This window comes from Mytilus trossulus, chromosome 1 (genome assembly GCF_036588685.1).
Source record: "Mytilus trossulus isolate FHL-02 chromosome 1, PNRI_Mtr1.1.1.hap1, whole genome shotgun sequence".
NCBI classification, from domain to species: Eukaryota; Metazoa; Mollusca; class Bivalvia; order Mytilida; family Mytilidae; genus Mytilus; species Mytilus trossulus.
Genome location: NC_086373.1, coordinates 11,848,495 through 11,871,419, shown reverse-complemented (window position 1 = coordinate 11,871,419; position 22,925 = coordinate 11,848,495). Strand labels below are relative to the sequence as shown.

General features: G+C 31.2%; 2 protein-coding genes across 2 annotated transcripts; both read right to left on the bottom strand.

The window, feature by feature from the left end:
• Positions 1-3,092: 3,092 nt before the first annotated feature.
• On the bottom strand, positions 3,093-7,875 carry LOC134715317 (general transcription factor 3C polypeptide 6-like). The gene is made up of 4 exons (XM_063577430.1): positions 7,763-7,875; positions 6,309-6,417; positions 4,512-4,670; positions 3,093-3,746 (listed from the first exon to the last, which is right to left on the bottom strand). The coding sequence occupies exons 1-4, from the start codon at positions 7,802-7,804 to the stop codon at positions 3,661-3,663; spliced, it is 396 nt and encodes a 131-aa protein (XP_063433500.1). The 5' UTR covers positions 7,805-7,875; the 3' UTR covers positions 3,093-3,660.
• A 4,629-nt stretch (positions 7,876-12,504) lies between these two features.
• LOC134715306 (general transcription factor 3C polypeptide 6-like) lies at positions 12,505-16,870 on the bottom strand. The gene is made up of 4 exons (XM_063577422.1): positions 16,755-16,870; positions 15,310-15,418; positions 13,514-13,672; positions 12,505-12,751 (listed from the first exon to the last, which is right to left on the bottom strand). The coding sequence occupies exons 1-4, from the start codon at positions 16,794-16,796 to the stop codon at positions 12,666-12,668; spliced, it is 396 nt and encodes a 131-aa protein (XP_063433492.1). The 5' UTR covers positions 16,797-16,870; the 3' UTR covers positions 12,505-12,665.
• Between the last annotated feature and the right edge of the window lie 6,055 nt (positions 16,871-22,925).

Below are 22,925 nucleotides of genomic sequence, written 5' to 3'. Positions count from 1 at the left end.
TGCGCCCTGGTAACTAAATTTGGAATTAGTCCATTATAGTAACATTTTACTTTAGAGATAATTCCATTTAAATAAAAAATGAATTGAATGAAAATTTCCCAACTTTATATAGATTTCTCAACTGGCTTCAAGTATTACAAACAAAATGAAGGGTTAATTAACATTTTTTTCCAAAACAATATATCTTCTTTGTTCTATATTTTTCAAAAGGCATCTTGGTTTTGTTTGTTTGCCAAGCTTACATGTTTGAGGTTAGACCCATCACTAATCACTTCTAATTATTAAAGATAAAACGACCTAATCAACATGATAATTGGTATTCAATATAATCATCGGTCATGCCTCACGTATTTCATAAAAACGGCGCGTGCCGATGAAAACTCAAATAACTTCTTAAATATAAAATTGATTTTATCGAAACTAAAACTATAAGATGAAGAATTAAATTATCTATCGAATGCATACCTTCACCACTCACTAAAACATATATTTCATGTCCTGAGTGCACTTTGTATGTCCTGAGTGCACTCAGGAGGTCCTGTGCGGTGTTTAGACGTACCGTTAAAAAAGGGAATTTTCCGTCATTTTTCAAAATGGCGGCTGATGCATCAAATCAATGATTTCCATAGTAAGACTTTTCTAGATTATATTTAATTTTTCATAAAGAATCTCTGATGTATCTGTTATTTTCCTTTAGTGATATTTCGATATAATTAATTTCAAAATTTCTTAATAAAAAAAAAATATTTTATGTGTGACACGGGAACATTTATTTTGACAGATATTCATCCAGGAGATACTGTTACCAGAAAATAGTTTACAATATCTATAATAAAAAAAAATCTCTTCTTTTTTTAAAGGTGTTTTTCAAGTTTTCTGTTTATTTCATCTTTATTTAGAAATATATTTATACATTCCTTTTAGAACCAAAAAAAAAATGTTTCATCCTAAGAGAAAAAAAACCCATGTCCAATTATAATAGATAAATTCTATACCTTTAAAATTGCATTCCTTGACCGAACAGGTGAAATCTAACTTGGGTTATAATGTTACATCATAATATATTGTCAGGTAGACGTGCAAACCAAAAGCAACCGTGAGGTGACATTTAACATCCTGTCAGTGTGTATACCAGAGTTTAAATTTTGTAATATACAAGTTTTCATAAATGAACAAATAAATATCTTCTCCTTTCCGTGTCAAATCAGAAGAAGTTTGTTACATCATAAACTTTAGAAAAACATGAATATTATGAAAATTTCTTCAAAAAAATATTTATTGCTTAAAAGGCATTCAAATATTTATATATGTTTCTATAATTATTTCAAAAAAATATTTTGATTTAATTTTCAATTTAAATGAATTACGATCATTGAATATGATTTTATTGTTATTTATTTTTTAATCCAGCTGAATCCAGGCAATGAATCGATATAAAGTTTAAATTGTGTAAAAAAAAAAAAGATTTATTATATACATTCCAACAGAGACGTAAGTATAATACGAGTGGTCTGGTTTTAACAATATTGTATACTATACCCGATAATATCTATCGACAGAGTTATTGGTCCTGAATAGGACTGATATATATATAGTTGGGTATGATATGAAAGAATTAAGCAACAAAACTATAGAAAATTTAAATTTAATAAATCCAGCGTATATTGCTGTTTTTCATGTAACAATAACGCAATGTAACCGTAGCCTCAATAATTATTGTTACATTCTTAATTAATCGGTTCCTTACCCAACTTTGCATTCCGGCAATTAGTCTCCAATGTAACAATAATATTTTTATTAATATTGTTACATTTCCATGTAACCGTAGCCAGTGCCTTTTTATAAATGTACTGTTTGCAAAAGTATTAATTATTCGAAATACTAAGGATTTTCTTATTCCAGGCATAGATTACCCTAGCTGCATTTGGCCCAACTTTTTGGAATTTTTTGTCCTCAATGCTTTGTTTGGCTTTCTAACCATTTTGATCTAAGCATCACTGATGAATCTTATGTAGACAAAACGTGTGTCTGGCGTATCAAATTACAAGCCTGGTACCTTTGTTAAACTATGTATAAAATGATACACCATAAAATATTTTCATCCACCAAATATAGCTTACCTATTGCATATAGTATAGAGAAAAGTCCAAAACTCAAAACTTATGTTTTACCGCTAAACCACGAAAATGAGGTCAAGCCGTCAGATGAGACCTCCCAGTTGGACATATACACCTTACAAGCATTCCATACACCAAATATACTATTGCTTATAGTATCTGAGATATGGACTTGACCACCAAAACTTAACCTTGTTCGATGATGCATGAAATGAAGTGAAGGTCAAGGGAAAACTGTCTGAGGGGCATGGAACCTTGCAAGGTAGATTTTGGTATTTTAAAGTTATCTTCCCTGTCAGATTGTCTCATAATTAAAGATAATAGATTTTAACTCCTTGTGCTATTTTTAGGTTTGATATAAAAAAAGAAGATGAGGTTTGATTGCCACTGAGACAACTCTCTTCAAGAGACCAAAATGACACAGAAATTAACAACTATAGGTCACCGTACAGCCTTCAACAATGAGCAAACCCATACCGCAAAGTTAGCTACAAAAGGCCCTGAAAATGACAATGTAAAACCATACAGACGAGAAAACTAACAGCCTTATTTATATAAAAAGATGACTATATTGGTTGGCGGACTGGATCATCAAATGCCAAATTCAATACTCAAAGGTGATTGTGATCTAGTTTAGGTCCAAATGGCACAATAAATTCAGAGAAAAATTTTGGTAAATATTTAACAACTTTTGACGCCAAGTGATAAAAAAAGTTAACCTAACCTTAATCTCTCTGTTCCAGAAGCCACACAAGAAATAGACAACATGGCAGTTTAAATCAGATCAATATATGAAGCCATAATAAAAAAATAAAAAAAAAGACCTGAAAGATTTGTAATTGGTACCACAATATTCTCAAGCCACTTAGACTAGTGACAGGCATAATAACATTTTATCTTGCATAGCCAATGTGAAACAACAAAAATAATGCTCAATATTTCCCCATGGTTAGTTCAGTGTATAATAAAGACAAGTGCAATTGACGTTATTTATTACATAACAACATATTGATGTACAAGTAATACATTACTTATATTTATTAATTGAATGCTTCTTTTTGTAACTTCATTGGGGTGTTACTGTCAAAGTAAATTTTGTATGAAGCGCATAAGCACTTCATTCTAAAAATGTTTGCTCAGTGAACACTTTTAAAACCCTATAAAGTTACAAACAGAAGCAATTTAATACTTAACATTACATTTTTTAGCTAGAATCATGAAAACACGATTTTCATCAAGTTTTAATTGAATTTACCTGTGCACTTTATTGTGGGACCTCGTATAATGAATTTGATTAAGGAATAACGCAAGATTGCGGTGTAGCCAATCAGAATAACGTATTATAAAGAAAAATACATCTAATGTAATTATTAATGAATACATTCAGTCAGATCTTCGATTTATTTCAAGAACATAGTGATGATACAATTGTCTTCAACTATGTATTTCAATATTTCTCAAATGTTATGTCCTTGTTCACTTCTCACATAGCAAATCATAAATACAGATCGGCACTTTTGACAGCCTTTGAGTTTAATAGATTTCATCCGTCTGGACCTGTACTTGTCCTTGAACTTTCATCTTCTGCTGTCATATCTACATTCTCAACTGTATCTGAAGTTGATGGTTCTGAAAAAAATACCAGAAAAAAATAAAAATTGATAACCATGTCATCATACTGGTCATCCTATAAAAATGAAAAAAATCTCAGGTCATAATGCAGACAAACTTTTTTACAGTTGAATTTTTAGTATTTAGGGGACATTTCTTTATTTATCTTAAATCCAAAATATGCTCACATGGTGAATTACTAGCTGAACATAGGCTTTAATTTTATGTATGTAACCTATTTGAAAATAATACCATACTCACCCCACATATGAGTTTTAACAATTCAGATAATATAAATTGATTTTTTTTGGGGGGGGGGGGGGGGGGGTTGCAATAAGTTTGTGCAGTTATTTTCTGTATTTACAGTTGGCATAGTTAATTTTGATGCATTTAAGCTTCTTTTTTCAAATCAAAAGCTGTCATAACTCAGTTTTGGCAAATCAAAAGCTGTCTTAATTTTACAAATCCTGATTATTGTGTCAAGTTTCCCTTAACCCTGAGACAAAAAAAACTTTTTAACAGACTTCAGGCCCAAGGCTTGTCACAAACATTTAAAATATGATATGTTTCAAGTTAAAAATGTGTGCAAGTTTATAGGTGTAAGAAAGCACAAAAAAGATAAAGACTATGCGGTATGGGCTTTGCTCATTTTTGACGGCCGTATGGTGACCTATAGTTGTTAATGTCTGTGTCATTTTGGTCTCTTGTGGACAGTTGTCTCATTGGTAATACCACATTTTCTTTTTTTTCTCACATATATATGTTATAATTATTTTTGTATACCTCCATCAGTCTCATCCTCTGGTGTTAGAAATGCTCGCTTCATGATAAGTTTTTTGTTGACAGCATGAGAAAATTCTAAATCAACTGCTGTATTAATACTATCTTCTCCTAACAAATGATGTAATATATTTTGTCTTGTTTCCTTTAATTGGCTGGCTTCTGTATAAAAAAAAAAAGAATATTTCAAATGTTATCATGCCATATTTTGATATTGAAGAAAATTTTCGTTTATCACATGAATGGTTTCTTAAGTCTTTGATAATTTGATATGTTTTTTATTTAAATCTAAAGATTTTCATCAGTTTAAGATACAGAAAAATAATTCAGAAGATTAAATATGATCCCTTTGACTATGTTTTTAAACAGAACCTCAACATTGTTCAAGACTTAGCTGTTATAGATACACACAAAGACTTTCTTGAAAAGAGGGACAACATTCTAAAGCAAGTTAAAAACAAGAATGTGTCCAAAGTACACAGATGCCCCACTTGCACTATCCTTTTCCATGTTCCAAAATACGAAAGATTATATTATAGGGAACATGTGTACTAAGTTTCAAGTTGATTGGACTTCAATTTTATCAAAAACTACCTTGACCAAAAACTTTAACCTGAAATTCCCACTTTCATTTTCTATTTTCAGTGGACCGTGAAATTGGGTTATAATCTAATTTGGCATTAAAATAAGAAAGATTATATTATAGGGAACATGTGTACTAAGTTTCAAGTTGATTGGACTTCAATTTTATCAAAAACTACCTTGACCAAAAACTTTAACCTGAAATTCCCACTTTCATTTTCTATGATCAGTGGACCGTGAAATTGGGGTCAAAAGTCTAATTTGGCTTTAAAATTAGAAAGATCATATCATAAGCAACAAGTGTATTAAGTTTCAAGTTGATTGGACTTCAGCTTCGTCAAAAACTACCTTGACCAAAAACTTTAACCTGAAATTCCCACTTTCATTTTCTATGTTCAGTGGACCATGAAATTGGGGTCAAAAGTCTAATTTGGCTTTAAAATTAGAAAGATCATATCATAAGCAACAAGTGTACTAAGTTTCAAGTTGATTGGACTTCAGCTTCATCAAAAACTACCTTGACCAAAAACTTTAACCTGAACGGACGAACGGATGCACAGACGGACGCACAGACGAACGAACGAACGAACGGAGCCACAGACCAGAAAACATAATGCCCCTCTACTATCGCAGGTGGGGAATAATATTGTAGGTGGGGCATAATAATCTTAACATATCTAGAGAAAATTGTGACTGAATTTTTAAAGTTTTGTTCTTGTTAAATTCTTACCTTTTTCAAACTATACGTGTATGTGAAATAATCTGGAATATAACCGAACTCTCTATTCAATATTAAAAAAAAAATTGTTGTTTTTTAATCAACTCTCAGCCTCCTTAATTTTTATGCCCAATTTATGGATATTATGTTTTCTGATCTGTGGGTCCGTCTGTCTGTTGGTTCGTTCATCTGTTCGTCCGTCCTGCTCCAGGTTAAAGTTTTTGGTTGAGGTTGTTTTTGATAAAGTTGAAGTCCATTCAACTTGAAACTTAGTATGTATGTTCCTTAAGTTATGATATGATCTTTCTAATTTTAATGCGTAATCAGAAATTTTCCACCATTTTCATAGTTGGTTTAACATTGAAAATGATATTGCAGATGTGGCATCTGTGTACTTTGAACACATTCTTGTTTTAAATCTAGTTGAATTATTGTCACTTAAAAGTAATTGTAAATAAAGGATAGTGTAATTGTCCTTTTGGTAGGTGAGTTCTGTGTACCTGATTTGTCTCTTTCTTCAAATACTAGCCCTGTTCCTAGTGTGTCCTCATATTCCCCAGTAAATGTGTATTGTTCTAACTGTAGCAGTGGCTTGTCTGTATCTATGCCCTAAAATTAATGATGATTTAAGTGTCAGAATGTTTACTACAACATGTCTCCCCTTCAGTTTTGGGTAGATTAAAAATGTTACCTGCTATATCCTTATTTTTTCTGAATGTAAAATGTTGACTTACAATTCAACTTCATATCACACTCTGCAGTTAATCATTGAAATTTTTCAGAGTAACATATGTTCTTTATTTGCAGGCCAACTTATGCATTCTTGTTTTTCCAAACTAATTTAGTTTTAAACCCAAACACCTTATCAGTACTTGACAATTCCCTTTCACTTTACTTAGGAGATCAGAGTCCAGTATACCAGATAGCTCCACAATAAAAGTCATCTGCAAAATATTTAAAGTTAAAACTATTACTTTTTTTATAGCCAATTAAAGGATAATAAGACAACAGATTTATCATTGATACAGGATGTAGTTCTATCAGACTAACCTTGTTCTTGCTCTTTGATCATTCTCTTTTAATATTTAATTTCATGCATTTGTAATTAAAAGAGAAAATAAATACTAATAAAAAAGGGGGCTAACCCAGGACAGTGGAAAAAGGGGGGGGGGGGGTCCAACTACATGTCCCCATTCAAATGCCAAATGCATTGATCATCCCAAAAAAGGGGGGTTCCAACAAGTGGGTTAAAAAAAAATCTATAAATCTGTGAGTATTTTACTAGATCTGTTAAAGCTGTTTCAATTTTTTTTCTCACAAAAATTAATCTTACATAAACATGATAAATGCTCAAGCCAGACATGCAAAGAAATTATGAAATTATGAAAATCAAAACATTTAACAAAGTTACATACATTCAATATGGAACCATTATACTAGTATAATACAGAATCAATTGTATTAGTTTGGGTTATTTTTCTCCATTTTTTTTATAATTATTTGTAAGTTTGTGATTTATTTATGAGATTTTCTTTATATATATAAAATCAGAGATGAAGAACAGGAAAGCTTTAGATTTGATTTCTTACGTTGTTTTTATTCATATAAAAAATGTTATAATGAAAAAATTCTACCATGGCTGGGAACAATATATCTATCAAAAGATATGTTCCTGGTTATGGTCCGAATTTATTTTATGCCGAATTTGTATTGTAGATCAAGTTTTATGCGGCGAATGTGTTTAGTACGACACTAAATCGAAGTTTTAATTCGATACATGTGTTAGTCAAATTCATCACATCAGTTATACAATAAAACGTTATATTAATGACGAAGTCCAAGGGACTAACGCCATGTAGGCGATAGGGAATATGAAAGTAGAGGAAGGACGAAATGAACCAGGGTCGAAAGGACCCGGGTTCGTGTCATGTAAACACTTGCATAACTAACCTACCTCTTCTTCGTCATTAATGTCGGGAACGTTTTTATTTGACATTTTCTCGTATGGCGTTACAACTAAAACCTGTGAAGAATAATTCACTATATTGTATATATTTTTATTATACTGGTTTTATTATGAAAATTTCTTCAAAAAATATTTATTGCTTAAAAGGCATTCAAATATTTATATATGTTTCTAAAATTTGGTAATATACAAAAGTTTTCATAAATGTACAAATAAATATCTTCTCCTTTCCGTGTCAAATCAGAAGAAGTATGTTTCATCATAAACTTTAGAAAAACATGAATATTATGAAAATTTCTTCAAAAAAATATTTATTGCTTAAAAGGCATTCAAATATTTATATATGTTTCTATAATTATTTCAAAAAAATATTTTGATTTAATTTTCAATTTAAATGAATTACGATCATTGAATATGATTTTATTGTTATTTATTTTTTAATCCAGCTGAATCCAGGCAATGAATCGATATAAAGTTTAAATTGTGTAAAAAAAAAAAAGATTTATTATATACATTCCAACAGAGACGTAAGTATAATACGATTGGTCTGGTTTTAACAATATTGTATACTATACCCGATAATATCTATCGACAGAGTTATCGGTCCTGAATAGGACTGATATATATATAGTTGGGTATGATATGAAAGAATTAAGCAACAAAACTATAGAAAATTTAAATTTAATAAATCCAGCGTATATTGCTGTTTTTCATGTAACAATAACGCAATGTAACCGTAGCCTCAATAATTATTGTTACATTCTTAATTAATCGGTTCCTTACCCAACTTTGCATTCCGGCAATTAGTCTCCAATGTAACAATAATATTTTTATTAATATTGTTACATTTCCATGTAACCGTAGCCAGTGCCTTTTTATAAATGTACTGTTTGCAAAAGTATTAATTATTCGAAATACTAAGGATTTTCTTATTCCAGGCATAGATTACCCTAGCTGCATTTGGCCCAACTTTTTGGAATTTTTTGTCCTCAATGCTTTGTTTGGCTTTCTAACCATTTTGATCTAAGCATCACTGATGAATCTTATGTAGACAAAACGTGTGTCTGGCGTATCAAATTACAAGCCTGGTACCTTTGTTAAACTATGTATAAAATGATACACCATAAAATATTTTCATCCACCAAATATAGCTTACCTATTGCATATAGTATAGAGAAAAGTCCAAAACTCAAAAACTTATGTTTTACCGCTAAACCACGAAAATGAGGTCAAGCCGTCAGATGAGACCTGCCAGTTGGACATATACACCTTACAATCATTCCATACACTAGTTGATAGTTTATTAGAGAAAACTCAGCCGCAGAAGACTGCGTAACAGGAGCATATTTATATACACAATATTAATTACAACATAGTTCATCATACAAACATAATACATTTTTAAATTATACATCTTCAAAAATAAGTTTGTGTTTATTACAGTTTTAAATTAGACAAGCATCTTTTCTACCTTTTGAATAAAAATTGACAGCTTAGACAGCACATTACTATTACTATATTTAAGCATGCCAAGTACTTTTTTTTCATTTGGATATTTTAAATAATATGGAGGTATGAACTTCCCCCTTAAATCCTTAACTTCATAGTTAGTACATTTACATATATAGTGGTATACATCTCCAAGACCAGCTTTACAAAGTGGACAAATCCTCTCATTTCGTGGTACATTTCTCCATCTTCCTGTTTCGATGGGAAACTTTGTATTACATACCCTCAATTTACATATGTTTACCCTATGATCCCGCCTTAATTTTAACAGATATGGTTCCAAGCAAAACTCTTCTTTAAAGTGTAGATAAAATTCCCCCCTTGATGAATTGTTTATATCTGAGAACCATTTTTGAATAAACTGGTCCTGGAGACGCTGCCTTACATTAATTTTAATATAATTATAATCAACTTGCTCCGGAAAATTATATAGTTAACAAAAGCCACAATCATTAAACACAGATTTTACATAGTTAAACCACTTAAAATTACAACCTTCATGCTCATGCATGTACCAAAGTAACTTATAAAGTTTACCCGATAGTTTTTTATCATTTGTTGCTAGCTTGTGCCAAAAACATACCATTTTTAACTTGATCTGCAGTTCAAGCGGAAATCTTCCAAGTTCCCCATATACCATAAAATTTGGCGTAGATGATCGCACACCCAAAGTGCGCTTACAAAACTGTAGATGTAACTTTTCAGTATTATTTTTATTTTCAAACCCCCATATTTCCGAGGAATAGGTCAAAATAGGAACCACCAAAGCATCAAATAATTTTAGCTGTAGATCAATCGGAAGTGAGATATTTTGTATCTTCTTGTAAAGAGCATAAAGTGCTTTTTGAGCTTGGTCTACCAATTTTTTACGAGCTTGAACGAAATTTCCGTAGTAATTAAACAGCAGACCAAGATAAACATATGAATCTTTAATTTCAATAATTTCATTACATAATTTAAAAGTAACATTCTTATTATACTTTCTCTTTGAAAAAATTACAATCTTTGTTTTTGTAACATTAACAGTGAGTTTCCACTCAAAACAATATTGCTCAAAAACATCCAGAGCCTTTTGTAACCCTTCTGCCGATTCCGCAAAAATGATTGTGTCATCGGCGTACAGAAGAATAAATAACTTGATATACAAATCAAGATTCTCTGTAAATTTTCCATTAATAAATTTTAGACCATCCACAGAGTTTTCATCCAGATATTCCTCCAAGTCATTAAGGTATAAGGCAAAGAGAAAAGGTGACATTTTTTCTCCCTGTCTTACACCTACCTCACACGGGAAAAAATCTGTTTTCAGTTCTCCATTTTTAACACAAGACTTAATATCTGTATACATGCTCAATATAACTTTAAACATTTTCCCACCAATATTATATTTTAATAGTTTTTGCCATAGTCCCACCCTCCACACTGTGTCAAACGCTTTTCTAAAATCTACAAAAGCGCAAAATAATTTCTTTCCCGAACTCAAATATAATGAAATTAAAGCATGCATGATAAACATACTATCTTGGACAGAATATCCCTTACGAAAACCACCCTGGGCATCAGTTATAATCCCGATCTCGTCTGACAGAGCATTAAGTCTTGAATTAAGTATAGAGGTGAACACTTTTCCTAAATTCGATGTAAGACAAATAGCTCTGTAATTATCCAAATTATTTGGATCCCCCTTATTTTTAAATAACGGCTTAATGATACCAATAAGCCATGAATTTGGAACGATTCCAGAATCAAACACTAAATTAAATAACTTAGTGTAAATAGGCAAAAATTGATTCACCGTGCTTTTTATAAATTCGTTGACAATCTCATCTTCCCCTGGGGCTTTCCCATTACATAACTTTTTAACAGCTGACAGTATTTCGTCCTGTGTGATTTCCTGATCTATAATTTCAATAAAACCCTGATCTTTTATACCTTTAGCTAAATCCTCAAAATCAATATCATCATCTGGAACACCAAATATACTATTGCTTATAGTATCTGAGATATGGACTTGACCACCAAAACTTAACCTTGTTCGATGATGCATGAAATGAAGTGAAGGTCAAGGGAAAACTGTCTGAGGGGCATGGAACCTTGCAAGGTAGATTTTGGTATTTTAAAGTTATCTTCCCTGTCAGATTGTCTCATAATTAAAGATAATAGATTTTAACTCCTTGTGCTATTTTTAGGTTTGATATAAAAAAAGAAGATGAGGTTTGATTGCCACTGAGACAACTCTCTTCAAGAGACCAAAATGACACAGAAATTAACAACTATAGGTCACCGTACAGCCTTCAACAATGAGCAAACCCATACCGCAAAGTTAGCTACAAAAGGCCCTGAAAATGACAATGTAAAACCATACAGACGAGAAAACTAACAGCCTTATTTATATAAAAAGATGACTATATTGGTTGGCGGACTGGATCATCAAATGCCAAATTCAATACTCAAAGGTGATTGTGATCTAGTTTAGGTCCAAATGGCACAATAAATTCAGAGAAAAATTTTGGTAAATATTTAACAACTTTTGACGCCAAGTGATAAAAAAAGTTAACCTAACCTTAATCTCTCTGTTCCAGAAGCCACACAAGAAATAGACAACATGGCAGTTTAAATCAGATCAATATATGAAGCCATAATAAAAAAATAAAAAAAAAGACCTGAAAGATTTGTAATTGGTACCACAATATTCTCAAGCCACTTAGACTAGTGACAGGCATAATAACATTTTATCTTGCATAGCCAATGTGAAACAACAAAAATAATGCTCAATATTTCCCCATGGTTAGTTCAGTGTATAATAAAGACAAGTGCAATTGACGTTATTTATTACATAACAACATATTGATGTACAAGTAATACATTACTTATATTTATTAATTGAATGCTTCTTTTTGTAACTTCATTGGGGTGTTACTGTCAAAGTAAATTTTGTATGAAGCGCATAAGCACTTCATTCTAAAAATGTTTGCTCAGTGAACACTTTTAAAACCCTATAAAGTTACAAACAGAAGCAATTTAATACTTAACATTACATTTTTTAGCTAGAATCATGAAAACACGATTTTCATCAAGTTTTAATTGAATTTACCTGTGCACTTTATTGTGGGACCTCGTATAATGAATTTGATTAAGGAATAACGCAAGATTGCGGTGTAGCCAATCAGAATAACGTATTATAAAGAAAAATACATCTAATGTAATTATTAATGAATACATTCAGTCAGATCTTCGATTTATTTCAAGAACATAGTGATGATACAATTGTCTTCAACTATGTATTTCAATATTTCTCAAATGTTATGTCCTTGTTCACTTCTCACATAGCAAATCATAAATACAGATCGGCACTTTTGACAGCCTTTGAGTTTAATAGATTTCATCCGTCTGGACCTGTACTTGTCCTTGAACTTTCATCTTCTGCTGTCATATCTACATTCTCAACTGTATCTGAAGTTGATGGTTCTGAAAAAAATACAAGAAAAAAATAAAAATTGATAACCATGTCATCATACTGGTCATCCTATAAAAATGAAAAAAATCTCAGGTCATAATGCAGACAAACTTTTTTACAGTTGAATTTTTAGTATTTAGGGGACATTTCTTTATTTATCTTAAATCCAAAATATGCTCACATGGTGAATTACTAGCTGAACATAGGCTTTAATTTTATGTATGTAACCTATTTGAAAATAATACCATACTCACCCCACATATGAGTTTTAACAATTCAGATAATATAAATTGATTTTTTTTTTGGGGGGGGGGGGGGTTGCAATAAGTTTGTGCAGTTATTTTCTGTATTTACAGTTGGCATAGTTAATTTTGATGCATTTAAGCTTCTTTTTTCAAATCAAAAGCTGTCATAACTCAGTTTTGGCAAATCAAAAGCTGTCTTAATTTTACAAATCCTGATTATTGTGTCAAGTTTCCCTTAACCCTGAGACAAAAAAAACTTTTTAACAGACTTCAGGCCCAAGGCTTGTCACAAACATTTAAAATATGATATGTTTCAAGTTAAAAATGTGTGCAAGTTTATAGGTGTAAGAAAGCACAAAAAAGATAAAGACTATGCGGTATGGGCTTTGCTCATTTTTGACGGCCGTATGGTGACCTATAGTTGTTAATGTCTGTGTCATTTTGGTCTCTTGTGGACAGTTGTCTCATTGGTAATACCACATTTTCTTTTTTTTCTCACATATATATGTTATAATTATTTTTGTATACCTCCATCAGTCTCATCCTCTGGTGTTAGAAATGCTCGCTTCATGATAAGTTTTTTGTTGACAGCATGAGAAAATTCTAAATCAACTGCTGTATTAATACTATCTTCTCCTAACAAATGATGTAATATATTTTGTCTTGTTTCCTTTAATTGGCTGGCTTCTGTATAAAAAAAAAAGAATATTTCAAATGTTATCATGCCATATTTTGATATTGAAGAAAATTTTCGTTTATCACATGAATGGTTTCTTAAGTCTTTGATAATTTGATATGTTTTTTATTTAAATCTAAAGATTTTCATCAGTTTAAGATACAAAAAAATAATTCAGAAGATTAAATATGATCCCTTTGACTATGTTTTTAAACAGAACCTCAACATTGTTCAAGACTTAGCTGTTATAGATACACACAAAGACTTTCTTGAAAAGAGGGACAACATTCTAAAGCAAGTTAAAAACAAGAATGTGTCCAAAGTACACAGATGCCCCACTTGCACTATCCTTTTCCATGTTCCAAAATACGAAAGATTATATTATAGGGAACATGTGTACTAAGTTTCAAGTTGATTGGACTTCAATTTTATCAAAAACTACCTTGACCAAAAACTTTAACCTGAAATTCCCACTTTCATTTTCTATTTTCAGTGGACCGTGAAATTGGGTTATAATCTAATTTGGCATTAAAATAAGAAAGATTATATTATAGGGAACATGTGTACTAAGTTTCAAGTTGATTGGACTTCAATTTTATCAAAAACTACCTTGACCAAAAACTTTAACCTGAAATTCCCACTTTCATTTTCTATGATCAGTGGACCGTGAAATTGGGGTCAAAAGTCTAATTTGGCTTTAAAATTAGAAAGATCATATCATAAGCAACAAGTGTATTAAGTTTCAAGTTGATTGGACTTCAGCTTCGTCAAAAACTACCTTGACCAAAAACTTTAACCTGAAATTCCCACTTTCATTTTCTATGTTCAGTGGACCATGAAATTGGGGTCAAAAGTCTAATTTGGCTTTAAAATTAGAAAGATCATATCATAAGCAACAAGTGTACTAAGTTTCAAGTTGATTGGACTTCAGCTTCATCAAAAACTACCTTGACCAAAAACTTTAACCTGAACGGACGAACGGATGCACAGACGGACGCACAGACGAACGAACGAACGAACGGAGCCACAGACCAGAAAACATAATGCCCCTCTACTATCGCAGGTGGGGAATAATATTGTAGGTGGGGCATAATAATCTTAACATATCTAGAGAAAATTGTGACTGAATTTTTAAAGTTTTGTTCTTGTTAAATTCTTACCTTTTTCAAACTATACGTGTATGTGAAATAATCTGGAATATAACCGAACTCTCTATTCAATATTAAAAAAAAAATTGTTGTTTTTTAATCAACTCTCAGCCTCCTTAATTTTTATGCCCAATTTATGGATATTATGTTTTCTGATCTGTGGGTCCGTCTGTCTGTTGGTTCGTTCATCTGTTCGTCCGTCCTGCTCCAGGTTAAAGTTTTTGGTTGAGGTTGTTTTTGATAAAGTTGAAGTCCATTCAACTTGAAACTTAGTATGTATGTTCCTTAAGTTATGATATGATCTTTCTAATTTTAATGCGTAATCAGAAATTTTCCACCATTTTCATAGTTGGTTTAACATTGAAAATGATATTGCAGATGTGGCATCTGTGTACTTTGAACACATTCTTGTTTTAAATCTAGTTGAATTATTGTCACTTAAAAGTAATTGTAAATAAAGGATAGTGTAATTGTCCTTTTGGTAGGTGAGTTCTGTGTACCTGATTTGTCTCTTTCTTCAAATACTAGCCCTGTTCCTAGTGTGTCCTCATATTCCCCAGTAAATGTGTATTGTTCTAACTGTAGCAGTGGCTTGTCTGTATCTATGCCCTAAAATTAATGATGATTTAAGTGTCAGAATGTTTACTACAACATGTCTCCCCTTCAGTTTTGGGTAGATTAAAAATGTTACCTGCTATATCCTTATTTTTTCTGAATGTAAAATGTTGACTTACAATTCAACTTCATATCACACTCTGCAGTTAATCATTGAAATTTTTCAGAGTAACATATGTTCTTTATTTGCAGGCCAACTTATGCATTCTTGTTTTTCCAAACTAATTTAGTTTTAAACCCAAACACCTTATCAGTACTTGACAATTCCCTTTCACTTTACTTAGGAGATCAGAGTCCAGTATACCAGATAGCTCCACAATAAAAGTCATCTGCAAAATATTTAAAGTTAAAACTATTACTTTTTTTTATAGCCAATTAAAGGATAATAAGACAACAGATTTATCATTGATACAGGATGTAGTTCTATCAGACTAACCTTGTTCTTGCTCTTTGATCATTCTCTTTTAATATTTAATTTCATGCATTTGTAATTAAAAGAGAAAATAAATACTAATAAAAAAGGGGGCTAACCCAGGACAGTGGAAAAAGGGGGGGGGGGTCCAACTACATGTCCCCATTCAAATGCCAAATGCATTGATCATCCCAAAAAAGGGGGGTTCCAACAAGTGGGTTAAAAAAAAATCTATAAATCTGTGAGTATTTTACTAGATCTGTTAAAGCTGTTTCAATTTTTTTTCTCACAAAAATTAATCTTACATAAACATGATAAATGCTCAAGCCAGACATGCAAAGAAATTATGAAAATCAAAACATTTAACAAAGTTACATACATTCAATATGGAACCATTATACTAGTATAATACAGAATCAATTGTATTAGTTTGGGTTATTTTTCTCCATTTTTTTTATAATTATTTGTAAGTTTGTGATTTATTTATGAGATTTTCTTTATATATATAAAATCAGAGATGAAGAACAGGAAAGCTTTAGATTTGATTTCTTACGTTGTTTTTATTCATATAAAAAATGTTATAATGAAAAAATTCTACCATGGCTGGGAACAATATATCTATCAAAAGATATGTTCCTGGTTATGGTCCGAATTTATTTTATGCCGAATTTGTATTGTAGATCAAGTTTTATGCGGCGAATGTGTTTAGTACGACACTAAATCGAAGTTTTAATTCGATACATGTGTTAGTCAAATTCATCACATCAGTTATACAATAAAACGTTATATTAATGACGAAGTCCAAGGGACTAACGCCATGTAGGCGATAGTGAATATGAAAGTAGAGGAAGGACGAAATGAACCAGGGTCGAAAGGACCCGGGTTCGTGTCATGTAAACACTTGCATAACTAACCTACCTCTTCTTCGTCATTAATGTCGGGAACGTTTTTATTTGACATTTTCTCGTATGGCGTTACAACTAAAACCTGTGAAGAATAATTCACTATATTGTATATATTTTTATTATACTGGTTTTATTATGAAAATTTCTTCAAAAAATATTTATTGCTTAAAAGGCATTCAAATATTTATATATGTTTCTAAAATTTGGTAATATACAAAAGTTTTCATAAATGTACAAATAAATATCTTCTCCTTTCCGTGTCAAATCAGAAGAAGTATGTTTCATCATAAACTTTAGAAAAACATGAATATTATGAAAATTTCTTCAAAAAAATATTTATTGCTTAAAAGGCATTCAAATATTTATATATGTTTCTATAATTATTTCAAAAAAATATTTTGATTTAATTTTCAATTTAAATGAATTACGATCATTGAATATGATTTTATTGTTATTTATTTTTTAATCCAGCTGAATCCAGGCAATGAATCGATATAAAGTTTAAATTGTGTAAAAAAAAAAAAAGATTTATTATATACATTCCAACAGAGACGTAAGTATAATACGATTGGTCTGGTTTTAACAATATTGTATACTATACCCGATAATATCTATCGACAGAGTTATCGGTCCTGAATAGGACTGATATATATATAGTTGGGTATGATATGAAAGAATTAAGCAACAAAACTATAGAAAATTTAAATTTAATAAATCCAGCGTATATTGCTGTTTTTCATGTAACAATAACGCAATGTAACCGTAGCCTCAATAATTATTGTTACATTCTTAATTAATCGGTTCCTTACCCAACTTTGCATTCCGGCAATTAGTCTCCAATGTAACAATAATATTTTTATTAATATTGTTACATTTCCATGTAACCGTAGCCAGTGCCTTTTTATAAATGTACTGTTTGCAAAAGTATTAATTATTCGAAATACTAAGGATTTTCTTATTCCAGGCATAGATTACCCTAGCTGCATTTGGCCCAACTTTTTGGAATTTTTTGTCCTCAATGCTTTGTTTGGCTTTCTAACCATTTTGATCTAAGCATCACTGATGAATCTTATGTAGACAAAACGTGTGTCTGGCGTATCAAATTACAAGCCTGGTACCTTTGTTAAACTATGTATAAAATGATACACCATAAAATATTTTCATCCACCAAATATAGCTTACCTATTGCATATAGTATAGAGAAAAGTCCAAAACTCAAAAACTTATGTTTTACCGCTAAACCACGAAAATGAGGTCAAGCCGTCAGATGAGACCTGCCAGTTGGACATATACACCTTACAATCATTCCATACACTAGTTGATAGTTTATTAGAGAAAACTCAGCCGCAGAAGACTGCGTAACAGGAGCATATTTATATACACAATATTAATTACAACATAGTTCATCATACAAACATAATACATTTTTAAATTATACATCTTCAAAAATAAGTTTGTGTTTATTACAGTTTTAAATTAGACAAGCATCTTTTCTACCTTTTGAATAAAAATTGACAGCTTAGACAGCACATTACTATTACTATATTTAAGCATGCCAAGTACTTTTTTTTCATTTGGATATTTTAAATAATATGGAGGTATGAACTTCCCCCTTAAATCCTTAACTTCATAGTTAGTACATTTACATATATAGTGGTATACATCTCCAAGACCAGCTTTACAAAGTGGACAAATCCTCTCATTTCGTGGTACATTTCTCCATCTTCCTGTTTCGATGGGAAACTTTGTATTACATACCCTCAATTTACATATGTTTACCCTATGATCCCGCCTTAATTTTAACAGATATGGTTCCAAGCAAAACTCTTCTTTAAAGTGTAGATAAAATTCCCCCCTTGATGAATTGTTTATATCTGAGAACCATTTTTGAATAAACTGGTCCTGGAGACGCTGCCTTACATTAATTTTAATATAATTATAATCAACTTGCTCCGGAAAATTATATAGTTAACAAAAGCCACAATCATTAAACACAGATTTTACATAGTTAAACCACTTAAAATTACAACCTTCATGCTCATGCATGTACCAAAGTAACTTATAAAGTTTACCCGATAGTTTTTTATCATTTGTTGCTAGCTTGTGCCAAAAACATACCATTTTTAACTTGATCTGCAGTTCAAGCGGAAATCTTCCAAGTTCCCCATATACCATAAAATTTGGCGTAGATGATCGCACACCCAAAGTGCGCTTACAAAACTGTAGATGTAACTTTTCAGTATTATTTTTATTTTCAAACCCCCATATTTCCGAGGAATAGGTCAAAATAGGAACCACCAAAGCATCAAATAATTTTAGCTGTAGATCAATCGGAAGTGAGATATTTTGTATCTTCTTGTAAAGAGCATAAAGTGCTTTTTGAGCTTGGTCTACCAATTTTTTACGAGCTTGAAAGAAATTTCCGTAGTAATTAAACAGCAGACCAAGATAAACATATGAATCTTTAATTTCAATAATTTCATTACATAATTTAAAAGTAACATTCTTATTATACTTTCTCTTTGAAAAAATTACAATCTTTGTTTTTGTAACATTAACAGTGAGTTTCCACTCAAAACAATATTGCTCAAAAACATCCAGAGCCTTTTGTAACCCTTCTGCCGATTCCGCAAAAATGATTGTGTCATCGGCGTACAGAAGAATAAATAACTTGATATACAAATCAAGATTCTCTGTAAATTTTCCATTAATAAATTTTAGACCATCCACAGAGTTTTCATCCAGATATTCCTCCAAGTCATTAAGGTATAAGGCAAAGAGAAAAGGTGACATTTTTTCTCCCTGTCTTACACCTACCTCACACGGGAAAAAATCTGTTTTCAGTTCTCCATTTTTAACACAAGACTTAATATCTGTATACATGCTCAATATAACTTTAAACATTTTCCCACCAATATTATATTTTAATAGTTTTTGCCATAGTCCCACCCTCCACACTGTGTCAAACGCTTTTCTAAAATCTACAAAAGCGCAAAATAATTTCTTTCCCGAACTCAAATATAATGAAATTAAAGCATGCATGATAAACATACTATCTTGGACAGAATATCCCCCTGGGCATCAGTTATAATCCCGATCTCGTCTGACAGAGCATTAAGTCTTGAATAAAGTATAGAGGTGAACACTTTTCCTAAATTCGATGTAAGACAAATAGCTCTGTAATTATCCAAATTATTTGGATCCCCCTTATTTTTAAATAACGGCTTAATGATACCAATAAGCCATGAATTTGGAACGATTCCAGAATCAAACACTAAATTAAATAACTTAGTGTAAATAGGCAAAAATTGATTCACCGTGCTTTTTATAAATTCGTTGACAATCTCATCTTCCCCTGGGGCTTTCCCATTACATAACTTTTTAACAGCTGACAGTATTTCGTCCTGTGTGATTTCCTGATCTATAATTTCAATAAAACCCTGATCTTTTATACTTTTAGCTAAATCCTCAAAATCAATATCATCATCTGGAACACCAAATATACTATTGCTTATAGTATCTGAGATATGGACTTGACCACCAAAACTTAACCTTGTTCGATGGTGCATGAAATGAAGTGAAGGTCAAGGGAAAACTGTCTGAGGGGCATGGAACCTTGCAAGGTAGATTTTGGTATTTTAAAGTTATCTTCCCTGTCAGATTGTCTCATAATTAAAGATAATAGATTTTAACTCCTTGTGCTATTTTTAGGTTTGATATAAAAAAAGAAGATGAGGTTTGATTGCCACTGAGACAACTCTCTTCAAGAGACCAAAATGACACAGAAATTAACAACTATAGGTCACCGTACAGCCTTCAACAATGAGCAAACCCATACCGCAAAGTTAGCTACAAAAGGCCCTGAAAATGACAATGTAAAACCATACAGACGAGAAAACTAACAGCCTTATTTATATAAAAAGATGACTATATTGGTTGGCGGACTGGATCATCAAATGCCAAATTCAATACTCAATGGTGATTGTGATCTAGTTTAGGTCCAAATGGCACAATAAATTCGGAGAAAAATTTTGGTAAATATTTAACAACTTTTGACGCCAAGTGATAAAAAAAGTTAACCTAACCTTAATCTCTCTGTTCCAGAAGCCACACAAGAAATAGACAACATGGCAGTTTAAATCAGATCAATATATGAAGCCATAATAAAAAAATAAAAAAAAAGACCTGAAAGATTTGTAATTGGTACCACAATATTCTCAAGCCACTTAGACTAGTGACAGGCATAATAACATTTTATCTTGCATAGCCAATGTGAAACAACAAAAATAATGCTCAATATTTCCCCATGGTTAGTTCAGGGTATAATAAAGACAAGTGCAATTGACGTTATTTATTACATAACAACATATTGATGTACAAGTAATACATTACTTATATTTATTAATTGAATGCTTCTTTTTGTAACTTCATTGGGGTGTTACTGTCAAAGTAAATTTTGTATGAAGCTCATAAGCACTTCATTGCGTAAACCCCTGAGGGTTTACGCAGTATATATTGGACGAGTGATGTAGTCTTTCGGAACACCGGATGTTATTCGGAACACTTCTGTTCTTTTAATGACCACCTTTCAAATACATGCGCAATAGCTATGACCACATTTCAAATGCATGCGCAATAGCTTACTAATCTGTTGAATATGCATTAGCATCTTAAGTTGCTATAGAGATATTTTACGTATGATCTGAAATTTATTATGATATAATATTTTCTTGCACAGGATTACAAACTGCTAATATTAACCTACATGCGTAGTATTTAAATTAGTCAAACGACGAAACCAGCTGTGTTTAGATATGAGATAAGATTTCATGTAAACAATGCGCTTTATATTCTGAACGAGAATAATTAAAAATAAAATCTTTAGAAAAAGTTTGTAGTATTTTATTTTAGATTTTACGTTTAGTAAAGATGTACATGTTGTAAAAAGCAAGCAATTTATTTTTTTATACTGAAATTAAAGGAACGTCTTTCTTACAAACGATTAAATTACAGTTATTTTTTTTTTGTTAAATATTGCAACTTTAATAAAAAAAAAAAAATGTTATTAAAAATAACATTAAATAGATATTTAATGTGAAAAAATAAAATATTTTGAACGAGAACAATTAAAAATAAAATCTTTCAAAAAGGTATTAGTAGTTTTTGAAATTTTACGTCTAAGATAGACCAAGGACATGGAAATATAATCATAAATACGTGCCTCAAATAGGTGTAAAAACGAGGATTTTTCCCAAAAAAAATCGTTTATTGAAAACAACGTTCAAATTAATTATGAAAGTTATGTCCGTATTTATTTTCATTTATATTGCAAATTTAGAGTTATTTTATTTGTTTAAATATTGCAACATTATATATAGTTTTTTTTTAAACAGGGAGGTCACATAATAACCTCTGAATCCTTTTTGTCATTGAAATGCGACTGATAAGTATAGATATTCAATATGAAGGGGGGGAAATAACCGTGACTGAAATCTAAATCTAAAATTTATTTTAAAAAAAATACACATTTGACCATACACATGTAAGAAATGATACTTCAAGCAATGAAACAACGAATTAAATGTGCCACTTCAATTACGACTGATAACCTAGAAATGAATCATGCATGCATTTTTAGCAGACTTAACCCGGTCGGCGATAAGATATCGAACATAAAAAAGAAGATATGGTTTGGTGTCAATGAGACAACTATCTACAAGAAACCAAAATAACAAAGAAATACAAACTATGGGTCACCGTATGGCCTTCAACAACAGGAAAAGCACGTACCGCATAGTCGGCTATAAAAGGCCCCGAAATGACAATGTAAAACAATCAGTCAAAAAAGAAAATTTACATAGTCCGCATCATCGTATGCGTAACTTAGATGCTCACCAGAGGCGCTTGGTGAACGCTTTTACTTCAGGAAAAATTTAATGGAACATACAAAATTTCATTCAGCTCAAGCGTTTGTCAAGCGTGTACCTGTAATCTGCACGCACATAATATACACGCTACACGAGCGTTGAAAACGCTACAGTTAAGTTTGAGACACGTTAAGGGCACATTGCATACAAAAATACTCATTCAATGTCAGTTTCTAATTCTTATGCACAACAAAAGTAATATAAGACAATGCATCTTTATTAAACAATTATCTAATATAATGTATATATAATGCCAA

Coding starts and splice junctions, on each gene's coding strand:
- LOC134715317 (XM_063577430.1), bottom strand. CDS start 7,804: ATGTCAAATAAAAACGTTCCCGACATTAATGACGAAGAAGAG. Junction 6,418..7,762: donor ACATTAATGACGAAGAAGAG/GTAGGTTAGTTA, acceptor CATTAATTTTAG/GGCATAGATACAGACAAGCC. Junction 4,671..6,308: donor TGAAGAAAGAGACAAATCAG/GTACACAGAACT, acceptor TTTTTTATACAG/AAGCCAGCCAATTAAAGGAA.
- LOC134715306 (XM_063577422.1), bottom strand. CDS start 16,796: ATGTCAAATAAAAACGTTCCCGACATTAATGACGAAGAAGAG. Junction 15,419..16,754: donor ACATTAATGACGAAGAAGAG/GTAGGTTAGTTA, acceptor CATTAATTTTAG/GGCATAGATACAGACAAGCC. Junction 12,752..13,513: donor AGAGGATGAGACTGATGGAG/GTATACAAAAAT, acceptor TATTTTTTTCAG/AACCATCAACTTCAGATACA.